Below are 25,663 nucleotides of genomic sequence, written 5' to 3' on the forward strand. Positions count from 1 at the left end.
AAGTCAGAAATACAGAAAGGAGGAGAGACAAAGATCCTCTGTCTGTTGATTCACTCCCAAAGCAGACGCAATGGATGGAGCTGAGCCAATCTGAAGCCAGGAGCCAGGGCCTCCTCCGGGTCTTCCGTGCAGGTGCAGGGTCCCAATGCCCTGGGCTGTCCTCCATTGCTTTCCCAGGTCAAAAGCAGAAGGCTGGATGGGAAATGGGGTTGCTGGGACCAGAACTGGCGCCCATATGGGATCCCTGTGCGTGCAAGGTGAGGAAGCCAGCCACTTTCAAGGCTGGCCCGAAAACAGATTATTTTTAAAAATCAGAGTTTCAGGTGGTGCTAGGTATGTACACTTGGAAATAACTGGGTTCCTTGAAAATTGACCCAGCAACTGCAACGACCAGCACGTGCATAAGCTGATTGGCTCAACAGATGGACTGTACCAGACCCTGTACTGGCAAATTCACACAAGAATCAGGTTTGGCATCATCTCAGATGAAGTTTCTTTGGACATCCCTCCAACTGAACTGCTGATCTCACAACCCCAACCATGAAGAGACTATGTCAGCCAATGGATTCTGAATAGGTTTCATCGCGATTGGAACGGTGAGACTGGCAGCAATTCAGAATTGTTGAACTATCAAAACTGCTTGAGCAGGACCCTCAGAGCGTGCCTCACATTGGGGGACCTGGGATGGGTGTGAGGCTTGGTGGGGCTTTTCCCTTTGCTTCTCCCCTGACTCCAGATACAGGGAAAAAATGATGATATTAGTGTGGAAACAATGTTATAACCCACTTTCCTGTAGCCCTTGTCCCTTTGTACCCTAATCAACTAAGTAGGATCATTTAAAAAAATAAGTTAAAAAAAGGAAGCTAGACATGGTTAATTAATTGTGATAAAGGTACTAACATGGAACAATGAGAGAGGAAATATGGTTAGGGAATGTGGGAGCTCTTTGCATTATTATTACTTCACAATGTTGGTTTTCTAAATTTAAAACTATACTGATACAAATATTTAGAAGAGAGAATATATGAAAGTGTATGGAAACTTTGAGAAATAAAGAACACACAGGTATATTTAACCTTAATTTCCTTCAATAAGCTTTCTTCAGCTAATGCATTCCTACTCTTACTAATCTGAATAGGATCTTCATTTAGTAGCTTTCACTAACTTTGCACTGAAGAGGATGAGCATCCTAGGGCCTTGTAAAGTGCCCAGTTCTACAAAGAGCACAACTTTTTTTGTTGTTGTTGATATGCTGCTTAGTAAAGGAGCTTATAAACAACTTCAGGGCAAGGAAAATGTTTTCTGGTTTTTTTTTTGTGAGGCACAAAGAGAACCAGATGTGGAGTTTCAAAGAGCACAAGGCTCTGACAGGAGTCTTAGTTGCAGGATATGCCTAGAGTGACAACCATTAGAAAATGTGAAGGCAGGACAAAGGACTGACGTTACCAGTAAGCACGTCACTAAGCCATTTACAGAGCACAAAGACGTGCGCTCGTGCTATCTGGGCCAGCAAATCTAGGACATGACCAAAACAAAGAGCAAAGCGCAGGCCCAGAGCAATCAGCAACATCAGAAGGGAGCGAGTAGAGCTTAATGCAGAACATTTTCCATTTGGGCACTGTAGCCAAGGTACCTATTCTTTAGGCACATACACTTGGAAATTAAAATCAATATTTACCACAAAATCCTGTCATTTACAACACATGGGTGGAACTGGTGGACAGCCACATTATGTGTAACAAGACGAATAACACACGTTGTCTTTCTCATTGTGGAAGTTAAAGACGGTTTCATGGAAGCCGAGTGCGGAGTAGGTTGTTACTGGATGTTATGGAGGCTAGAGGGTCAGAGGCAATTTGGCTAGCTGATATTAAAATGTAGTTATGTAGAGAAGGAGAACTAAGTTCCAACATTTTTTAGCATAGCAGAGTGACTATAGTTCACAATGTTATATCTTTTATAAAGAAATAGAACAGAGGAATTTGAGGTTCCCCAATACAGAAATGATAAATATTTAAAGATATGGAAATGCTAATTACTACAAGTTGATCATTACAATTATATACACATATTGCATTTCATAATTTGCCTCATAAATTTACGAGAGGCCAAGGGAAAAATGGGGAAAAAAAAAGAGGCATGGTATTGTGATGTTGCAGGTTGAGCAAACATTCTTGCATGTATCCCCATATTGGAGACTGCTTGTTCTGGTCCTGCTGCTCCGCTCCCTGTCCAGCGTCTTGCTAAAGCTAAAGATGGTCCGAGTACTTGAAACTCTGCCACCCATGTTGGAGGGCTGGATGGAATTCTTAGCCACTGACTTTGATCTGGCTCAGCTCTAACCCCCGACACTAACTGGAGAGTGACCCAGCAGATGGAAACTCGCTGTCTCACCCACCTCTTTATTTCTGCAACTGTGCTTTCAAATAAGTAAAATATAAGTCTTGTTTTAAAAAGTGGATGAAATAAAACTAATGCTTGCGGCATTAATTAGACTGACTTAAAATATCTCAGGAAAAAATGTCATATCACCCTAATAAAGACACTTGGCACTACAACAAAACCACTGAGTTCTCCATTTTTTCCCCCACTTTCTCTCTGTATACATGTTCACAATCTTAATTATACAACTTATGCAAAAGGATGTTTCCTCCTAAGATACAATGCTTTTCAGTTTTTAATTTGAAAAGAAAAATAAGCACATGAACTATGAGAATTACAACCTAAGCATTACTGAAAAAAATTGGACAGAGAAGTTTTATTTAGAAAGCAAACTTCTCCTACTCTGATCTTGTGTTACATAATCTTCTCAGTATGTTTCTAAAACATATGCCAATTGGTAATTTTCCAGTGATTTCCAGAATTCTACACGACTTTGTAAATAATCCTTATGAAATCTTATGTCCTCCCACCTCCCTACCTCAGACTTTAAAAATAATTGAATAATTGCTTGGGTGCATCTCCTGAGGCAGAAGCTGTAAATAGGAGCTGGCATTTTTAGCAGCAGGTTGTATCACCTGAAGCTGCTGAACTGCTTCCCGGCTTTAACCTTCCTGTAGATTTCTAATCAATACACTTTCTTTCCACTCACCCTCCCTCATTAGAGGCTCTGCATCCATTTTCAGTTTTCATGATGCAGGTAGGAAGATCAAAGTTTCTGTCCTGCTGTTTCACATTCAAGGTGATAAGATTTCACAATTAAGGATAAGAATTGATTTTCATTATTTCCCAATACACTTTCACATCATTATAACATTAGAAAACAGCAATGCCTTAATGAAGCTGTATGTCTTTTATGAACTGACTTAGTTAGTATCAGTAATTTTAAATTTCTTATTTGAAACCTTCCTAAGTATATATAATATGACTATTCACTATTCGATTACTTTTCAGAAGCTTTAGGATTTTATACCATGGGCAAAAAAAGGGTGGTACAATAAACATCCTAGGGCATTGGTTTGAATCTGGAATACTGAATGTTTTTATCTACTTGTACTTCTAGAAAATAAAGTCTGGTAAGCTTCACTTACACTATGATTAACCATTGTGTGTAATACACTCGCTAGTTACAAGAAAAGAATCTTAACAATGTAAACTATTTTGTAACAAGTATCATGATATACTGGCCCCACATCAGAAGCCTGTTCCTCAAAAAAGAATTCAGTAACTTACTTGACAAGTAGTTGTTGTTGCCCACAAGGATCCTTTTTCTCTATCTCCAAATAAAAGAGAGATTTGTAGAACACCTAGCATTTTGAATTTCTTCTAAGATTAACAGGAAAACCTTTAACACGCAACAATAATGTGTGTTAAAGGAAGTTAAAACTAATATCTTCATCAACCATTAATTATTATTCTTCGCAAGTGTAAAATTTTATTTTTCATTAATTTTATAATAAACAGTTACTTTGACTTTGTAATGTTAAAATGCCATATTCTGTGGAACAGCAGTCCTTCTATGTTTGACTTGTTGACTCTTATGGTTAGTGGTGCATTACAGCTGAGATTATCAAGTAAATGGAAACTAAGCGATAGCAAACATTAAAGGGGGGAGTAAGGCTGTTGCTGGGAGGAAGAAAAGGATGTAGGGAAGCATGGCTATTTCAGAATTGTACCTTGAAATACATGAAACCTGTGGTCCTCATATTAACAAAAATAAAAAACAAAAAAAATCTAAATTTCAAAACAAAAAAGTAATTAAATTACTACCTTAAATCCTAAGTGGTAATTATCTACTCTTTTTTATGAGAAGGTTAATTTTGAAAGCAAAAGTGGTTGAATTTCCAGAGAAGGGTATCCAAATCAGCGTTCATGTATGTTATAAGTGATACATAAAGAAGAGAGAGAGAGAGAGAGAGAGAGGCAGAAAAGTAAAAGGCAAATCACTTGTACTTGATGAAAAAAATCTTAAAAGATGCATTTATCTCCTAGAAAAAAAAATGTCAGCATACAAGAAAAATTGCCTTTAAAATGTATCCACTAAGAACATACCATGATACAATAAAAATCAATGAACCGCCTGCCATGGTTTTCTGTGTGAGTAACTTCATATCCACCCTCCTAGTGTTTGTTCAGATTCCACTTTATTAAAGGCACTTTTGTGTGAGATCAAAAATGTCCTGATACACTTAGTCACTACTATTGAGTAATTTCATCTTGTGATAGGACCTTTACAGACAAATGAATGAAACAAAGGAACATTTAAATAGTATCACCTGAGATCTATATTAGCTTTGTATGGAAGATAAGAATTACTTCTGGCTCTGGGGGACAGTTAGAATTGTGACAAGGCGTGCCAGGAAAAGAAGAGTTTTAGTGGAACAACAGATAAAGAAATTCTCAGGTGAAAGGATTAGCAACCGAAAAGATGCGAAGAAACAGGCTTTAGGGGGTGTTTGTCTGAGAAGGTTATCCCTGCTGGGACACAGCAAGAAATAAGCACACACATCTGAGATATGGAAAACAAGAACCCTTTACTCAAACCAAATAAAAAGCAGATATCTCCTACCAATAATTTTTTTACATCACACATATGTGACTGGCTTCACATCCGTACAATACCTGTGGCCTATGCTGTAATTAAATTCCACCCAGATGAAGGCAGGGTTGCGGCCTTTCTGTGTTTCTAGAAACAACAGTTTAGGGGAACTGCAGAGAATTCAGACTAGACATAAGGAATGATAGGATGGAACACAGAAAATTCTTCAAAGTTTTACTTTCATTGGAGCAAACTTTTGTATGCCTAGACATTGTTCCAAGTGCTGGAGAAATCATAATAATAGTAATAGTAGTAATCTTAACAACAACAACAACAACAATATAACAATGGTCCACGATCTTCCAGTTGCAGAAGTTCTTTTACTATTTTGAGCAGCAAAGTCACTGATTGGTTTTTAAGGCAAAATAGAATAGCTCTCTTTTTTTTTTTAAAGATACACACAGAGGAGAAGAGACAGAAAGGAAGCTCTTCTGTCTGTGCACTCACTGCCCAAGCAGCTGCAATGGCTGGAGCTGCGCCAATCTGAAGCCAGGAGCCCCGAACCTCCTCTGGGTCTCCTGCACAGGTTCAGGATCTTCAGGCCTTGGGATGTTTTTGACTGCTTTCCCAGGCCATAAGCAGGGAGCTGGAACAGAAATGGGGCCGTGGAGATTGGAACCACTGCCCATATGGGATCCTGGTGCATGCAAGGTGAGGATTTTAGCCATTAGGCTACCACGCAGGGCCTAAAGAAGAATATCTTAAGAGCTATACCTTTGGGGGCAAAACTTTTCATTCTCCTGAACAACTACAAGAAGAGATTGTGTTAAAAGGCTCAAGGCATAAATGTCAACATCATGGAAAAATGGGATGACTGTAGGATAAATTAATCCTGAGTCGAGAAAGCCTTGAAAACATGTAAATGTACAGACATGGTCATATTTCAATAAAGTCGTAATTATAAACATCAAAATTAAATTTCACATGATTTCCAACTAATTGTACTTTATCTACCACTTAAAACAACATAAAAATCACTGTTAGTCATAGCCATAAAAGAAAAATGCTTTGAGAATTATTTTCTAACACCTGTCCTAGTTACCAGGGACATCACTGTGTTTGGGAGTATGCCAATGTGTGATGAAAATATTTCTACAAACAACTTTAAATTGTGTGCACAAGGTGGGAATATTATCCAGAGTAACCTACTGACGCCAGGACGGTCCAGGTTCACCAGATTCTCAAAGGTGGACCTGACAGTTGAACTTGGAGAGCTACTAATCTGAACTCAAGTACTAATTTGTACTCCACTGATTTTTTAATCCTAAGCAATAGATATAAACACTGGCTTGTTAAGCCTGTCCCTAAAGTCCGTGCATGGATGATATCACTGACACTACTTTGCACCTTCTGTTCTCGCCACCTCCTCTTTTGGTTCCTCATAATTATCAGAACTGCTAGTAATTACTGTCATTGAGCACTTACAGTTTTTGTCAAGTAATCCTCACAGCAAACTTGTGAGGTGGGTACCGTTTATCATTCCATGTTACAGCTGCAAAATCTGAAGTCCAAAAAGCCTTCAACATGTTGCTTTCTTTCTGAATCATTTTTATTTTCTCCTGCCTCATATTCCATCCTTCCTAAGTCACTTCATTGGCTTCTTCTGCCTTTTATAAATTAATGAGTACACGGATTGCATAAAAATACCTTCCCAATGAATGCTCTAAGCTCAAGTTGGCCAGAATTAGCAAGCACAGGCCTTTTCTACCAATCACTCTCCCAGTACATGGCAAACTATACTATATTATACTATACTATACTATACTATACTATACTATACTATACTATATCATAAAGTGATGGTTATTTCAAAGGCTATATAAAAGTACCATCTTTTTGTATGTGGACACTCTTAAATGGGATTAAACTGAAATGGCTAAAAATATAAACTCTAATTTCTAAGCATTATGTTGTCTCAGACAAGTCATAGTATCCATAAAACCGAGATACTAATAATAACCTACGTTTGTGCAGAAATTGACATATGCAAAGCAATTAAAATACTGGCTGGCAAGCATTAATTGATGAATAAATCAAAGTTATTATTTCTAATGATTTCAGTAATTATGTATACTAATAAACACATAAAAAGGTTCGACAACAATATAGTAACATTTTTTATACTGAATTCACAATTAATGGTGACGTTGTAGGATTTTGCATATCTTCTGCTTTGCTTTCTTACATTTAAAAAGAAATTTCCATTTAAAACTACTCTGAATTAAATGAGGATGCATTAGAAATTATTCATTTGCTTTAAAATACATCTTTAGATCCTCCAAATATTTAGTGATATATTCTGAAATTCATCTCATGTTTAACAATTAACTCAGTACAGTTAAAAAGAATTTCCATTCTCTGTAATTATTTGACTTCCCAAGTTTTATATTTTTGAAGAAATTAAACTGTTTTTCTCTTCCAAATCTTGAAATACAGGCTAAAATTACAAAAATTAATTCCATTCAAATATTTTTCTACCAAACCAATTTAAATGGGACCGTATACCTTAGAAAAACTAAAAATGTATAATTCAGAGTAAGGAAAAGAACAAGACTAGAGCAGCTCAACTATGGTTGAAGATACTAATCCTTCTTAGAGCATCTCTTGAGAAGTTGAGTTGCCATAGCTGAATTGAATCTGTATCAACAGTAGAGAATTCCTAAGCCAGAGAGCAACAGTAAATAAAAGAACCCATGCTTACATTCACTTGATGGCTTTGCAGACTTCAGAATCATTTCTGGCACCATGCTCAGGAAACAAAGAACATAAAACATTATGTTCTGCAGAATGTTTTTCTTGTGCAATTAAAAGAATCAACTAAATGTGGTACAGATGAGGAACTTAGATTTTTAAGTAAGATTTGCTTCACAGAATCTTTGAGTTTTTGAAATTTGGGGGAAGCTCACATTGTTTGTTGAACTGTGCTCTTCCACTGTTAATAGACACCACAGCCAAACCCACCACCATAACCAAACATTTTAGAATCTTCATTCTGAGACCACCCTAACCTTCCTTCCTTCCTTATAGCTATAAACTTATATTTGTGAAAGCAAAGATACTCTTTGCAATACAGTATTATATTTAAGCTACAGAGTATTTTTGAACCTTGTTGGTTGAAAAGAGGAAAAATTGTCGTAAGACAGACACGACAAATTTATTTTCCAAGATTAACAAAATATGTTCTCCAGGAAGAGAATTTTTATAATTTATAATTTGCTTGGCCTGCTTCAGTTTTGAGAAAAGAACTGGAACTTGATATTATGAACTTATTTTGGGTATAATTATTGTTTGTGGACATTGGAATTTTAAAATAAGGTCTTTTCATATGGAAATTAGATAACCCAAGCACTCCTGCTTGAGAACTGAGTGCATTACAATCATAATTTTTATTTTGTCAATGAAAGGGGAGAATTTTCTGAATATCTACCTATGATTCCATTGTGAAAAGTTAGCAATACGCCCTGGAAATCCATGATTCTTCAAAAAGAAGTCATAACAGTGATTAAAGGGATATTAACAATCTCAGATGATTATATACAATCATACTCTTATGGATGGTTGATTTTTGAATTACATCACAAGATCTTATTACAAAAGGTCAAGTAAGTGAGAAGTGATATAAGGTAAAATGCACATGTAATATTCTTAGATTTGACATCATATTATCTTATCTTATAGCTAACACATGATATCTGACCCTAGTGCCACATTGATACTTTGTTGTATGTTCATTATTAGCCTCATGTGGATGAAGCTTCAATTTCCTTTATTTTCTGCTGCTTCTCCCTGTGGTGGACTGTACTTCAGGGGAAACATCATGGAAATGTAACGAAATTACATATCCATAGGTGGAAACAGATACAAGTGCCCATGCATGTACCACAAGGATGAACTCAAAACAAAATGACTAACAATCTCCTACATTATTGGGAGACACCCCAGTGGCAGCATGATGGACTTGTGAAAATTCATGAAAGACACTCATTGTAAGACTGAAGGGGAGGACATAGGGGAGTGGGGGAACTTGGGCGAGGGTGAGATAATTTGTGAATGGGGGAAGGGAGATCCCATCATTAACTAAATTGTATCAAATAATATAATAATAAAAAGAAATCCATAATTCTTATCAGCTTATTTTCTGACACAGATACACTTAATTTTTTTTTAGAAAACATGTTTTGCAAACAAATTTTTAAAAGAATATTTACTTATTTTTAGTCAAAAGGCATATTTACAGAGAGAAGGAGAAATAGAGAGAGGTCTTGCATGTACTGATTCACGCTCCAAATGGCTATGATGCCCAGAGCTGAGTTGACCTGAAGCCAGGAGCCAGGAGCTTCTCCTGAGTCTCCCATGTGGGTATAAAATCCCAATTCCTTGGACCACCCTCATTACTTTTTCCCAGGTCATAAACAGGGAGCTAGATAGGGAAGTGGAGCAATCAGGACACGAACTCACGAACTGCTGCCCATATGGGATGCTGGCACCAGTTCGTGGGGGATTAGCCCATAATCTTATAATAAACCCTATAAATTTTAGGTTCATCTACCAACCTCGTGAGCTGCTTCATTTCTTTTATGGTAATAATTATGTAATTTCATGGAGATAAAATGCCAGTACAAATAAAAAAGCCTTTTATAACAACATTCAGAATGAAAACAGTAAAGCATTTACTCAGTGCCTTAGAAAGAAATAATAGTAGGTAGAAGCAAGAGGACAGAAATTCAATTTTCCCTCAAAAGGAGAATTCAGAAAAAAGTCAAGTTAGTGGCAGTCAACAGCAGGTGAACTTTGAAATGATTTCAAGAAGACAGAGCCAAGCAGATTTTAAACAATCTCAGGGTCTTAAATATTGCTGACAACTTGATCCCAAAGACTCTTAGGATGATCTCAGAACCTCTGGCAAGACACTGAAGATGAACAAAAGTGGAGGATGACAATCTCAACAAACAGGATACTGTTAATGCGAACTACACACCTGTGGGTAGGCTTGATGGGTGATAAATGTTTTTTTTTTAAGTTACTTTCTTGATAGTTAACATATTCAAAAATCAACCAGGACACCAGTGTTGCACAGCAGTAGCTTCATTCCTACCAACTTGTTACAATGTCCCTCAGTCTGTCTCATTCTTGCCACCTGCTCTTACCACATTTGCCATGAGATCAACGGACAGTGATTCAAACTTCCTCATTTTCACTATTCCCATTACTTTATTCTTTCATTCCAACCAATTCCCCTTTTGTTTAAACAAAAATTCTGGGGCCCAGTGCACCCGCTTCTCATCCAACTCATTGCTTGTGGCATAGGAAGGCAGTCAAGGACGGCCCAAGGTTTTGGGACCTGAACCTGTGTGGGAGACCCAGAAGAGACCCCTGGCTCCTGGCTTCAGACTGGCTCAGCGTCAGCCTTTGTGGTCGCTTGGGGAGTGAGTCATTGGACAGAAGATCTTCCTTTCTGTATCTCCTCCTCTCTGTGCATCTGACTTTGCAATAAAAATTAAATAATCTTTAAAAAAATTCTGGGAAAACAACTATCCTCCCTTTTCCAAAGAATAAATATGTGCCTTTGAATTTAAGCTCTCTATTTTCTGGATATTGGCACCATTATTCCAAATTCTTTGTATGAGGGTTTTTTTCAAAAAATCTTTCTGCCCCATCACATTCCATCTAGGAAACACACATAGATTTCCTTTATTCTGATATGTAAATACAAATGTAATCCACTACTCCCTCAATTATAGGGTGAAGTACACAAAAAATGCTTAATAAACGCCAGAAGGATGAATGAATGAATTGCTCATAAGTGATCTTTTTTTTTTTTTCTGTCACACGAAGGGCCTTGAATACAGGCTCATACCATCCTTCCTGTCCCAGTCTCATTCATCTAACAACCTTTAGGGGTACTGGAGGAAGCCTCATTCTACCTGCTTGTAGACTCTTTAACCCTCACCCCGTGGGCTTCTCTAACTATAGCATTTCCTCACATCCATGTCAAGAGCCACATCCCAACTATAATAAAAGAGAGAGAGAGAGAGGAGAGGAAGAGACTGGTTAGAGGAGACAGCTGCAGTGCAAACTGGCAAACTGAAGAGTGTAATGGCCTCTAGCCTATGCAGAATTCTGTACTAGAATGCAACCTCACCACTTCCTCATTAGTCTATCCATGTTTAAGGTCTGGAGTAAGTTTTCAGTCCTCATAACCCAGAGAATTAACAAGCCTGACTAAAATTCTTGCTGCCCTTGGGATTCTACTTCTCTTTAGTCACTCATAACTATTCCTCCTGCATGCTCTACATATTCTTCCTGTTTGCATGAGCTGCTCCTGATTCTGCACGTTGCATGGTTGAGCCCAGCTTCCGCTCATTCTTCTCCTGTATGAGTTCACTCATTTCCACTTCTCTGGCTCACTGTGCTTACTCTGCCTTTGCACATCAACCTCACGTGGCTTGCTTCTGTGAACTTTTCACTGATATTATGCTCTTGCTTCCACTTTAAGCTTCCAGAAGCTCAGGTGATGTTCCTCCATGGCTGTATTAAAAATTTCCTATCGAATAGTGAGCAAAGTATTTTAGAGGGATATTGACGACTGACCAGGGATATTGACGACTGACCACAGACTTTCTAATAAACCTATTTCCCAAGTAGCCAATCTATACTCATAGGCTGGGATTATTTTGGTGATTCCCACATTTGCGTTTACCTCTAGTTACATATCCTCTGCTTGCCACAAAATTGCTTTACCACTACTTGCCTCATGGGTTTGTAGAAAAAGAGGCAACCAGGAGGCAGTCACTCCAGTCTTCTGTAAGTGCCTCAACTTTATTATTATTTTAAAAATTTTATTTGTTTAGTTATTATTTTATGGTATGGTTCCACAGGCTCTGGGATTTGGATTTCCTCCCCCCTCCACGACTGATTTCCCCTATATTATTACAACAGTATAGATCTTCATTCTTCTATTTAAGTGTATCCTGACATTGTAGGTATGGAAAATGGCAGAGTCCAGCATCCTATTGTCAAGATGTATTGAACAGTTTCATTGACAGTCCATCTTTGATATGGAAGTAGAGATGCTCACTGCATTGCATCTTCACATCTGGATATGACAGTCCCTACTACACAGATACTACACACACCCTTAAATGAAGTCATTAAATAAAGAGGAAGAAAAAACATTTACTAAGTGCCTTAACTTTAAAATAGGTGATGCTAAAAGCACCAGGAGTAGAGAACAAGGCTTTGCTGAGTGTTTAGACCAGGAGTGGGTAGGAATCTGTAAAGCCCTAGGTCCTACTCCCTGCACCCAACCCACATAAACAGAACAAGGCGACTAATGTGACTGAAAGATGTTTTAAAAGTATACAGGTTCTGATTCGTTTACTCCAAGGAAGTGTGTATCATTTTCAACTCATTGGGATTTTCTGGTGCATCCTTGTTTATGTGGCATATTATTAAAATATGCATTTACACTGAGTATTTTGGTCTGCATATCTGCATACCAGATGTGATTCTCTAATTCTGCGTTTGCAGCAGGTTGACAGGAAAATCAGGGAACTCAATCTAGGAATTTAAGGAGAGAGGAATAAAAAGACACTGGCGAATGCTGAAGCAACAGAAAACAAGTATGGAATTAGGGGGCCGTCAATGCGGCCTTCATGGAAAATGATTTAGAAAGCAGAAAAAAATATAATGATAAAATATATTGGAAACATGATATATCAATTATTAATGAAGTCTAGAAGGGACTCCTGTGTACATTCTTATTACATCATAACTAATTCTTAACTGTTTGAAAATTATAAAACAGTTGTGCAATATTTTCCATAATCAGAACATAAGCACTAAAATCCTCCCAGTATGCAGAAAAATATCCAACAAAACACTCTCAACTGGTAATGATATAGTACATGATAATTTTACCAAATAGTGCAAACACAAGTATCTGCCAATTTTGAATGTTTCCTCATCCTTAGAAACTTAATTTTAGTCTTTAAATCATATGACATTTTACACTTACAGATTTTTTTTCCTAAAGGGCAGAAGTCCTAAGCAGAAATCATAGTCTAGAATATACAGTAATTATTTGATCTCAGATATATCCTAAGATGCCCTGTACTGAGAAAGGACATAATTTTAATAATTAAAAATTAAAATAATTTTTACATAGTAGTAGAATCCACTCAGACTGAATCCACATATTCCAGGGGACAAAACACTTATTACTGTCATGACCATCAATATACTGTCCCATCTACCCTGGAAAGTCCTCCCTTATATATCTGTGTCTGTTTCCATGTTCAGGCCTCATCTTTTCAACACAGACTTGAAAGCTCATGAATGAATTGTATGCTTTTCTGTAACATTACATTCTGTTACACTTATATATTTGCCCTTTTCTGAGCTGGAATATTTACATGTAACCTTTATGTGTGGCTTTTGGTTTTTGTATTATTGCCTTGTGTTACTCTGAAGCACAGGGACAACATCTCATTTATCCCTCTGTTCCTAGCTCTTTGTCGTGTGCTGGACATGGTGTCCAGCATGTAGTAAGCACATATATATCTGCCAAGCATTTTTTCCCCAAGCTCTTCTTTTTATCACAGTGGGTTACAGTACGTACTCTGGCACCAGACACCTGGAGCAAATAAGCTCATCTCTCTGTGCCTTTAGTTTCTTCAACTTTAAAATGGGAATAATAATTATAAAAGTTCACCACTTTGCTGTGATCATCATGTATGAAATACTACATACTCAAACAAATAGGTAACTTCGAAGTGTATGGAAAGGACTTAGAAATCCGAATGTGACTTGATTTTATTCATTTAGAAACATGAGTACTTGTCATTTTTCGTGATTCTTACTATCATGATTTTAACAGTGTATTCAGGGATGTAACTTCACAGATTTATATACTCTCACCAATAATGCCTTCATTTGTAAATTCATTGCCTCTGGCGATATCACATAACTAGTACAGTAGATAGAGAAAAACTCACATTATACACATGAGTTTCACCACTAAACAAACTCAGAATACAGTTGTGTTGGAGGGTGGTGTGACAGAAGGGGCCACTGTCTGTGAGATCAGTATTCTGTGTGGACACTGACTCTGGACCCTGTTGTTCTGATTTAGGTCTGGCTGTGGCTTTGATTTTCAAATAAATAAATAAATACTTTTTAACAAAGAATATATATTTTTCACGCATTTTATAGCTCATCCCTAAGCTTTACCTAAAGTTTGATTTGATTACAAAATACTCTTGTCTCAGGCATTTTTTCTCCCTTTGAAACTTCTGTTTTCTTCATCAGACCTCAACCTAATTTAGCTACTGTTTTCTGAATAGGATTTTAGCTATATGTTGGATTGGCTGAAGATATTTAGTAGAAGCACCTAGATAACCAAAACCTTGCTTGTCATTCTCTTAAGGTTTAAAATATACTGAATTTTAAAACAGATTTTGTTTATTTTATTGGAAAGGCAGATATACAGAGAGAAGGAGACACAGAGAAAATGAAAGATCTTCCTTCCGCTGGTTAACTGTGTGACCACAATGGCTACAGCTAAGCAGATTCAAAACCAGGAGTCAGGAGCATCTTCCAGGTTTCCCACCTGGGTGCAGGGTCCCAAGAATTAGGGCCATCCTCTACTGATTTTCCAGGCCATAAGCAGGGAGCTTGATGGGAAGTGGAACATCCAGGACACAAATTGGTGCCCACATGGGATCCTGGTAGACACAAAGTGAGGATTTAGCCACTAGGCCTTTGTGTCAGGTTTGAAAGTACATTTAATGTTCAAAGTTATTCTATTTTCACTATGAATAAACAGTATAATAATTTTGGTTTAAAATTGATATTATCTATAAATAAAATTTTCAAGGGGCATGCATTTTGTGTAATGGTTAAGGCATCGTCTAAGCTCTTACATCCCATAATAGAGTACGTGGCTTCAAGTCCCACTGTGGTTTCAGTTTTGGTTTCCTGCTAATGCATATCCTGGTAGGCAGTAGGTGAGGACTCAAGTGTATGGGTCCTGACTACCCACATGAGAAATCTGGACAGACTTCCTGGATCCTGTCTTCAATTTGGTCCTGCCTGAGTTGTTGAACCTGCTTTAGATCTCTCTTGTGTTCCTAGAACTCCTCTATTCAAATTAAATGAAAACAACTTTCATAAACACACAGAAATAAAAGCATTTTAATTCCATTTTGCATGAGAATTGGTGTGAAGTATCCTCATATAAATTGCACACACATTTAACTTGCTATGCTATTCATCTTGCTGAAATCAGTTTTATAAAACTTCAAACAGGGTCAATGAGATTACTCATTTGAGTGTACTTCTGGCAATAAAAAGGAAAGTAGAAAATGGTGTGCTTAAGTCTAGGATTCAAAAAAGCGAGTAATATTTTCTTGATAAGTGTTTCATATTTTCCCAATTATCTGTCATCTGTTATACTAAGGAAAGAAAACCTTTAATTCAGGGAATCTTCAGGTAAGCTTCAAAAAAACTACCGAGGAGAGAATTCTTTAAAATAATTCTTTACATTAAGCATACTTAAGCATTTATTATACGCACATTAGCTCTATTCCCTAAGATACCCTGCTCATCTTACTACAGAAGTAAGGTTGTTTGCATGCTCTAAATCTTGGATCAATCAATAGCATGACAAAGTACTTTGTCATTATCTGTTAATTTGAGAGCCAACCCCTCCCCGCCAAATGCTTCACTGCCCTAGATTATGGGATTTGTTTCACAGTTAAAATATTAAAATAAATTGTAACAGAACTCATTAGAATTGAATACGTACCAGATAGTTGTTCTGAGGTGATGAGCCTGGGTAAGAGTTTATTAAAAAAATTATAAGATGATACTATTTTACAAGCTTACAGGGATAGGCACTGTGGTATTACTAACAAGGATGTTCTGAAATGGAAAGATGGGGAAATAACAGGTTGGTTTAAAATGAGGCCACCAAGAAGAATTTTCTTGTTGGAAATTATAATTAAAAACTATTCCTGAAGCCGGAAGGATCTGGAAATACAGATTGGGTGTCATATGAAGAAGTTGCAGTAATTTAAAAAAATGCAAATAATTAGGATATGAAAGTGGATTTTAGTGGATCTATATAGAAAAACACAATATAATCATTGGTGGAAGAAAAAAATCACCAGTAGACGATGTAAGAATTAGAAAATCAATCTTGGCACTGAAGAGTGATAACTGAGATTTATCAACATTTGTCACTTAGGAAAATTGCAAGGATGGCATCTAAGGCTAGACTATCAATGGAAAGATAAAAACAGGATGTAGAAAAAGGAACATAACATTTACACCTGGGAAGAACACAGGAAGCGATCTAGTTAACTCCACCATTATATTAGGAAGCTGAATCCTAAGAAAAGAAGTTCAACTTGATTTGTGTAATCACTTGGGATAGAACTACTTTTCTCTCACGGCTTCATAATCTAATGTCCTTTTTGTACCCATATTTTTGCAAATTAGTTCTTGAAAGCAGGGTATTAATAAGGAACCTTGAAAATTTAGACATTATCTGATGGTTAGATATTAGTTAAAAGTCAATGTATGACCATAACAAGTGAAGAGGATGAACGTTTTCTAATAGTCATTTCAGTTTATTACTTACAGAGGTATATAACAAGTATAGCTCCTATGCAAAAGTATGGTTGCATTTTCTATTACTATAAACTTCATTCAATACTGAATTACAAAGATGTCCCTATCTACAGGCAAAGCAGAGAGAGTGAGAGTTGCAGGATGAAAATAAACCATCTTATAAGCCTCCAACTTTTCATAAAATAAACTACAACATCAAATTACATTTCCACTTATTCTAGTTATTGAAGTATTTTGGAATCTGGACATTAATACTGTCTCCAGATCCCATGTCATAAAGCATAATAACATCTAATAGCCAAGAATATTACCCTAAGGGGAAAAAGCAGAACAAAATAAGAGAAATGAAAATGTCTCCTATTCCTACTGTAAAGAAATATGAATTTAAGACAAACCCCTTTCCTTCCCAGTAAATTGCTCAATTTATGACATGTCAATAAAACAGATCTGTCTCAGAAATGCTAGTTAAAATAGATTTATTCTAATCTCATGATATAATATAAAACTGTTCATATAAATAGTTGTATGCACCGGTTCAATTTCTGAATGGCTCAAAATGTCTTACTTATGCATAACTGAAAACAGTACTTTCCAGAATACAGAATGAACTATAAAAAGGAAGTTATGAAAGAATTTTGATAAAAGATAATTTTGTGGTAATAAAATATTGCTATTAAGGAACAGAAAAATGGAACCAATGGTTACATTAGCAGAAACCAGTGTTGACATTTTAAATAGGTTCAATATTTCACTTACCTTGGTTTACATAGCTGTGGAATTATCTAATATGTTTGATCAAATATTATATAATTGTAACTAGCAATTTTATTACTTTTACAATATAAAAGTAGCCACTTTGTGCATTTGAGATATAGATATATTTCACATCATATCCATCCCTTTAGGATATAAAGCTTTTAAGACTTACAAGTAAAAATATTTGAAACACAACTTTGTATTAAAACATTATTCTTTGTATAAATCCACTGACCCATTTTTCTAAAGTAAAAAAATCACTGCTGAGTTTTTACTTGAAACTATAACAAGCACAATTCAATGACACAGTTACATAGCAGCCTGAAGACTATATTTCAAGTTGCACAACTGACCTTCTTTTCTGTAACAAATACAGACATTACTTCGATTTTAAGTTGTTGAATTATGGAACATTTTGAAAAGGAGAATCCTGTTGCTTTTCTCACATAGAACTCAATTTGGATGTCTAATATTTCTTTGCATTTCCTTGCATATTTATTGGTTTTGGTTTATAAGAAAATAAGTGACAACAAATAAAACACATGATTCCTTAAGAGAGCTGCACACACAAAATATATGAATACATTCACACATTTTCAGAGACAGAAAAATTAAGTAACGAATAACCAAATACATACTGTAATCCAATTACAAGCCCTAGCATGAGGATCAACTTCGGCCTCTCCATTAAAAACTTGTGATGTCTAAGCTGAATTCACTTCACTCACCTGTTTGGCTGAGCTGCGATGTACTCCTACTCCTTCGAGATACTATGGCTACCACTTTGGCACTCAGGCTGGATCTCCGTTTCTTTCCACCTGCGCCGACTGTACCCACAGCTGTGTCTGACTGGCTGCCGTCATTATGCTCTAGTGTGTATATCTCTCCGCTGACACTGGTGCTCTTCGTGATGGCTCTTCCTGAAGTCCCCATCCGTCTGCCTTGCATTTTGGGGGTAAATGAACTATATTTACAAAGTAAAAACATATATGCATCCATAAATTACAGGTCAGCATAACTGAAACTCTAAATTTAATTTATTCTGAAATAATCCAGGCCATTTTTAGGGAGAAAAGACTGGTTGAGTAGTAATACTGAATCCACACATAAGTGAACACTGCATCAACATCGCCTTGTCTCAATATGTACTAGTCACAGATCAAATGAAACCCATTACAGCACAAAGTTGCTTCAAAAACTGTTCAGATCATTGAAGTGTGACTCAATGTCCTATCATGGATCTTGAAACTTCTGCTTCATAAACTTCCTCATAAATCTCTCCAGCACCCTGACTGTTATCTCCAAGCCTTGGTTTTCTATTTTGTACTACCTATGATTCTGAAAGTTTATATCAGCAAGCACACATTCATCACTAAATTTGCCATAGCACCCTTCCCATTGCTTAATGAATTATGGAAAAGTAGTAAAGTCATCATCTTTCGCATATGCAGCAAAATTCTGTCACCTTTCATTCCTTATCCTTTAGAATTATCAACATGTCATGCATGTAAAACATCATTTGAATTTCTTGGTCTTAAAGTAGTTACCTGGTTTTCCATTACCACTGGGACCCTGATCCTCTTTCATTACTAAATGTTTGAGATATTCAGTGCCTAGCCCTCTAATCTATACTTTTCCATATGAAAATATTACCCTAGATGTCTCACCTGGTTTCAAGCTTTATGTCCTGTTCTCACGGTTTCTACCACTTTTTACCAACTCCATCTGAATTTATCTAACTGCCATCACCAACTCCATCTGAATTTATCTAACTTCTGGTTGGGCTATGTCTAATAAGACTCTCAAATATAAAGTTCTCAACCCATTAATCTCCATTTTACATTAAAGCTACCCAAGTACTCAGTATTTCAAAGTAAAAGACTGCTTTAGAGAGAGAATAAATAACTCTAACTCAGATTTAAGACCAATAACAAGTATGTTGTAAGAAAAGGATGATTTAACTTTTAAAGCCATGATTGAGCATCATATAATATGTCCGTTTAACCGTCATGTGGCTGGCTGGGAAAACATATGATTATTACTTCCTATTTATTCTTATTATTATGATTCAGGAGTTAGATCCCTGTGAGGCTAGATGTTAATTTGAAGAAAACTGACAAAGACCAAAGAATCACTGTCTCCTAAAGAGCAAAACATAGCAGGTCATGGTTTCAATGATCTACAGCACATCATCCAGTTTTGAAACTAGGTAATCTTGTTCTAACACTCTTTTTTTTTCTGTCCAGTAATGATACTTGTATATAGGTGTACCAATGCGTGAATTCTTCAGAGTATATTGGGAACCAGGCTTATCATCCTTTGGGTTTTCCCTACAATGAGTAAATGGTAAATTTAACCATGTTGTTACCCTATGACCCAGCAATTCCACATTCATTTTTCTGACAGCTACATTTCAGTTTTAAGAGTCACATTTTAAGTGTCAGAAACACAGCAAATACATCCAGATGCTTCCCTGTCTGGGCCGATTCAGATGGGCTGTCCAAGCCTAGCAGGACACCTCGTGGCTTAAACCCTAGGATGCCCATTTCTGGCTTCTAGATTTACTCTCAAGAGGCTTTAGAATAGTCTCTTATTTTTGCTTTCTTTTTTTCCTTCACTGACTCTTATGTGTATTTTTTTGTTGTTGTTGTTTTATCTTTCTGGTTCTGCTTTCTGCAGAGTCTGTTCTGATTTTTCTGTGCTTGTGACTAATCATAGATCTCAAAAGCAAGGAAAGCAATGACAAGAAATGTTACCTGGAGCGAAATCTGTTGGAAGGCAGTCTGTAAGAATATATTGAATCTGAGTGGCAGGTGACAAAATCTGATTTGCTAGGTTTTTGTTGTTGTTGTTGTTGTTGCATATCTGCATGCTGCTGAGAACTCACATGCTAAATGTCTGGTGCATTCTGAAAGAACAGACTTCTCATGTCTGGTGTTAGGTTTCCATGTACTTTCACTCTATGGCTGAATGGTAAAACCAGAGTCACTAGTTCTCTTTACTAAAAAGTCTTATCAATTGATGATAAAACTTTCCTACTTTGTGGACACTCTAAGGACAACTGTATAAGCACACATTTGAAATTTAATCCATCTATACAAATTAGCACAGAACTACATAATTCTAATGTAGATAAATAAACATTCCTGGGGGGGGGGAGAATCGAATCAATACTTTAAATATGCTAGCCTTTTAAGAAATACTCCTTTTTGGGCTTGGCGGTGTGGCCTAGTGGCTAAGGTCCTCGCCTTGATCCCATATGGCTGCTGGTTCTAATCCCGGCAGTTCCACTTCCTCTCTGTCTCTCCTCCTCTCAGTGTATCTGACTTTGTAATAAAAATAAAATAAATCTTTAAAAAAAAAAAAAAAAAAAGAAATACTCCTTTTCAAGAATTTAATAAAACTCAGAATTTCAAAAGAAGAATCTAACCCCATAAAATGAATCCTTGGAGATGTCCACATGGTTAAATAATTTAAGTAATTTTGGCTTAAAAAAATCTTATTAATCCCACAAGCTAATTCTATTTTACTTGCATTATTATGAAAATAATAAAAAGATACATTAACAAATGTTGATATGGATCTAAGAGAAACTGGAACCCCTAAAATCGCTGGTGGAAAGACTGGAGGACATAACTGAAAGAATAGTTTGGCACATAAGTTACTCTTAAATATAGCTAAACTTAAGAGTCATTATATGACAATTGCAGTAAAAAGTCAGAGATAGAGCTAACATATTATTCAGAAATTTCATTCTTAGGTATTATGAATGTTATTTAAATAAGAATGGAGTCACTTTTTTTCAAGAGAGAGAATATGAATTGGGAATTTGTGAAGGAGAAAATATTATGCATGTATCCCTATAAATAACTATTCACAAGGGACTGCTAGAGCAATAGCCTTCCAAAAAAACTACTGTAAATGGACACAGAACAGGGTTCCACGAGGTTATCTGTGAACCATCCATTCAATTCTGGGCTGGTGCCACACTTGTTCTGAGTCTATGCAGCCAAGAATTTATCGTTTTAAAATATCTTATGTAACACTCCTCACTTAACATTTAAAAATATTCCTCCCCCAAAAAATTATTCCCTTGCCTTGACTTCTTTGAACATGTTCACGGTGTGGAGTGGTGTGTGTATTTCCAGAGCAGTATTCTGCTATTCTCAAATATTACTATGGTTTAGAGCTCTTATTCTCTATTAGTTGATACTTTACATCCAAGATAAATATTTTTATTAAAAAACACGTATATGGCTCTTCATATCAAGCTTATTCATTAGTCAAAATTACAAACCCAAATGCCCATCAGTGGGATATTACAAACCACAAAAAGGAATGAGATATCAACTGATGTTGCAAAGTGGATGAAGTGGAAAACATTATAGCTTATGTGAAAGAATCCAGAACAAAAGTCTGCATACTGAAAGTCTATCTTTCAATCACTTCTTCTATCTACCTGAATTCACTATGGTGAGAATTCAATGTGGTGAAATTTTGTCTGGGGCCTCTGTGTCTATGAGATATTCTTGCCCATTTATCTTGTCCGGTCATCTGCTTACCACATTGATCAAGGACAGACTAGCTTCATAGAAAGAGCCTGGAAATACTTCTCCTTTTACTCTTCTAGAACAATGTGTGTCAAAAAGAATATTTGTTCTTTAAATATTTGGAATACTTTGTTAGCGACTTCACCTGGGTCAGGAACTTTCTATGTGGAAATGCTTAACAAATTTATCAAATCATTCTTAAAAATAAAAATAGGGCTCTGGAAATTTTACAATGTATTCTATGTCATTTTTAGTCTGCTGTAGTTTTCAAGCTATTTGTATATTTCATCAAAGTAAGGTTTGGAAAAATTTTGTTTTGTAAAGGATGACACTGTAAATACAATTTTGAAGGACCTTACTGTCTCTGTTGCTATTGCTCCATTCTTGTGTTTTGGTGGAGGAAAAAAAAAATCATGGACAGTATGCAATTAAATGGGTTTACATGTATTTTGATAAATCTTTTATCATAAAATAGACACAGGACTAGCTTTTAGCCATGGTTTTCTCACCTCGACCCAAGTTGTAAACCTTACTGGCATACAGTTGTTCACAATATCATTTAAATACCTCTGTAAACAGTACTGAAACCTATGATATTGGTGATAGGTATTCAGTAATGTACTTTTGGTGCAATTACTCATAGAGCTGGGGGTAAGTCTATCGCTTGTATGTTTTTAATTACCATATCTGTTTGTTCTTTTTCGCTTTTCTTTTTTGCCTAACTAGAATGATTGGGTATTTTAATCATTCCCGGTTTGCTTTATCATGAGCATCTGAGTTCTGTAATCTTTTGTTAGGCTGTTAATTTCTACCCTAAAGATTCAAACATGCAGAACAGCCATAGTATACTTTGAATTACAAATTTCACCAAGTTCAGCATAATGCCTAGCTACAACAGCTTAAGCCCATTTACTTCCCTTCTTCCTTTCACCCAGGAACTTTACAAATTCTCAATATTACATATGCTTTAACTAACACAAAATATTGTTAACATTAATGCTAGTTTCTAATGTTCTTCATTCTTTAAGTTTAGGGCTCCCAGCTGGAGACAGTTTCCTCCAACATGAAGAATTTCCATTAGCACTGTTTGCAGTACCCATTGTGTATCTATCTATAATTTCACTTATTTGCTAGAAAGGTATGTTTGTTTGGTAATATTTTCTAGACGTAACATTGTAGGCTAGAAGTTTATTTTTTAAAAAACTTTAGTTAAAATTTGGAAAACATGTTTTCATCTATTTTAAAGGCAGAGAGTTAAGATTTATTGGTTTGCATACCAAATGCTTAGAGGAGCCTGAGACTGGACCCAGGAGTCAAGAACTATTTCCAGACTCATATACATGGTAGGAATCCAATTGCTTGAGCCATCGTTTCTTCCCTCGCAGTGTCTTCTTTGGCAGTCAGAGAGTCAGCAGCCACAGCCAGAAATTAAATCCAGATACACAGTGGCCTGCACTGTGGCATAATACGTGAGGTTGCCACCTGTGCTGTCGGTATCTCACTGAGGTGCTGGTTCTAGTCCCAGCTGTTTCACTTCTGATTTAGCTCCCTGTTAAGTGCCTGGGGAAACAGTGGAGGATGGTTGAAGTCTATGGGCTTTTACATCCACGTGAGAGAAGTTTCTGGTTACTGTTCTTGGACCTGTTCTGCTCTGTTGGCTGTGTCCTTTTCGGGAGTGAACTAGCAAAAGGGAGAACTATCTCTTTCTCTCTGTAACACTGTATTTCAAATAAATAATTAAACCCATCTATTAAAATTTTCTGTATTTCTCAGTCTTCAGAATTATCATTTTAAAAAGATCTTATTTGAAAGGTAGAGTTAAAGAGAGGTATGGATGGAGAGTGAAAAGGAGAGACAGAGAGAAATCTTCCATCCAATCATCTCACTCCTCAAATGTCTGCAACATTCAGGATCTTCCCTGGCTGGATCCAGGAGCTTGAAATCAAATTTGAGTCTTCCACACGGATGGCAGGAACATAAGTATTTGGGCAATCGTCTGTTGCCTTCCCATGTGAAGTGGGACTCAAACTGGTGGTCATATGGGATTTTGGTGTCATAGGTAGTGGATTAACTCATTGCAACACAACACTGAACCCCATCTAATTTTTTAAAAATGGATTTTTGATCTATGCTGAGCACAGCTATCTTTCTATGGGTTCTTGGGTATATTAACTATTGATTTTTTAACCATTAATATTTTAACCATTAGATTATTCTTGTGAATTTTCACATACACACATATACATACACACACACATTTCTTTTTAAAGTATAACTCAAAGATTTTAACTAAATCCCACTCATTTTGTTAACAACTTGCTTAGGCTCTGAACAATATTAACTTTCTTTACAAATGATGAAAGTTTCTTTTTGGGTTGATAGATTTTCTGTGCAAAGCCACATTTTAAACTTTATAAGGACTTACATAATCCTTATTCCAGTTTGGCCCCTCTGAGTTTTGGAGGAAAACACAGGTATTTTTATCCAGCTTTTCTAATGTGGTGGGAATTTAAGTACAATTATCTTTACAAATTACTTCAGCGAAATCTGTAGTAAATTCTGAAGGCTTACCCACAAACCCCATTCCCCCCCGCCCTTTTTTAAGATTTACTTATTTATTTATTTTTTATTAGAAAGTCAGTTACACAGACTGGAGGAGAGACAGAGAGGAAGATCCTCCATCCAATGATTCACTCCCCAGGTGGCTGCAATGGCCAGAGCTGAATAGATCTAAATAAGGAGCCCAAGGCCACAAGCAGGGAGTTGGATGGGAAGAAGGGCTGCCAGGATTAGAACCGGTACCCATATGCGATCCCAGCATGTTCAAGGCGAGGACTCTAGCCACTAGGCTACCACACTGGGCTGTTTCCATTTCTTTTTCTGTGTTATGCTGTTTAAAGACCACTGTTCTCGGTTTAGGCTTTATTATCACATATCATTAAAGTAGAAGTACTTTCAGAGGAAACTGGGATAAACTTGGTATTAACCATGTAGTTTTCCGTTCTTTCAAAGATTGAAGCTACTCAAATTTTTGCCTAAAGAAGGAATGCTCTCATATGCCCCCCAACAGTTTTTGTTCATTATTTTTTATTCAGCATTTCTAATTTCACATGTGGGAAATGAGATTAATTGTACTGTTGGGCCCAGAGTCATGGCACAGCAGATTAAGTCACTGCCTGCAGTACCAGCATCCCACATAGGTACCAGTTAAAGTCTTGGCTTCCTTCCTAACACAGTTGAGAAAGCAGCAAAAGATAGGTCAAGTGTTTGGGTCTCCACTCCACAGTAGCAGGCCTGGATGATGCTCCAGGCTCTTGGCTTCAGCCTAGCCCAGTCCTGGCTACTGCAGCCATTTGGGGAGAGAACTAGTGGATTGAAGACATCTCTCTGTCTCTATCTCTCCCTCTGTCTTTTAAATGAATAAGTAATTAAATCAATATTTTTATATAAAAAAGATGTGTTGTTATGGTTGGGACTATCACATTATTGCTTATTTTATAAACAAGGATAGAATGATCCATACCAATTATGCAGTTTTCAGAATCATCATATTAGTAACGAAAATGTATACATCTTAATTGTGTTGTATCAATTTATTTCTTTGCAATCTACCCTGAAGAACTTTGACTGAAATTCCCTACACATGGTCACTCAATTGTGCCCATGTCTGACTCAGCTGTGAGGC

The 25,663-nt window shown here is 36.5% G+C and overlaps 1 protein-coding gene across 1 annotated transcript in view; it reads right to left on the minus strand.

The window, feature by feature from the left end:
- Positions 1–25,663, minus strand: part of RIMS1 (regulating synaptic membrane exocytosis 1) — a 452,176-nt gene that overhangs the window by 45,715 nt on the left and 380,798 nt on the right. Inside the window, 1 exon segment of the mRNA XM_058661479.1 lies at positions 18,157–18,392. Within this exon segment, the coding sequence (XP_058517462.1) occupies positions 18,157–18,392 (236 nt within the window).

Source organism: Ochotona princeps, chromosome 1, assembly GCF_030435755.1.
Source record: "Ochotona princeps isolate mOchPri1 chromosome 1, mOchPri1.hap1, whole genome shotgun sequence".
NCBI lineage: Eukaryota > Metazoa > Chordata > Mammalia > Lagomorpha > Ochotonidae > Ochotona > Ochotona princeps.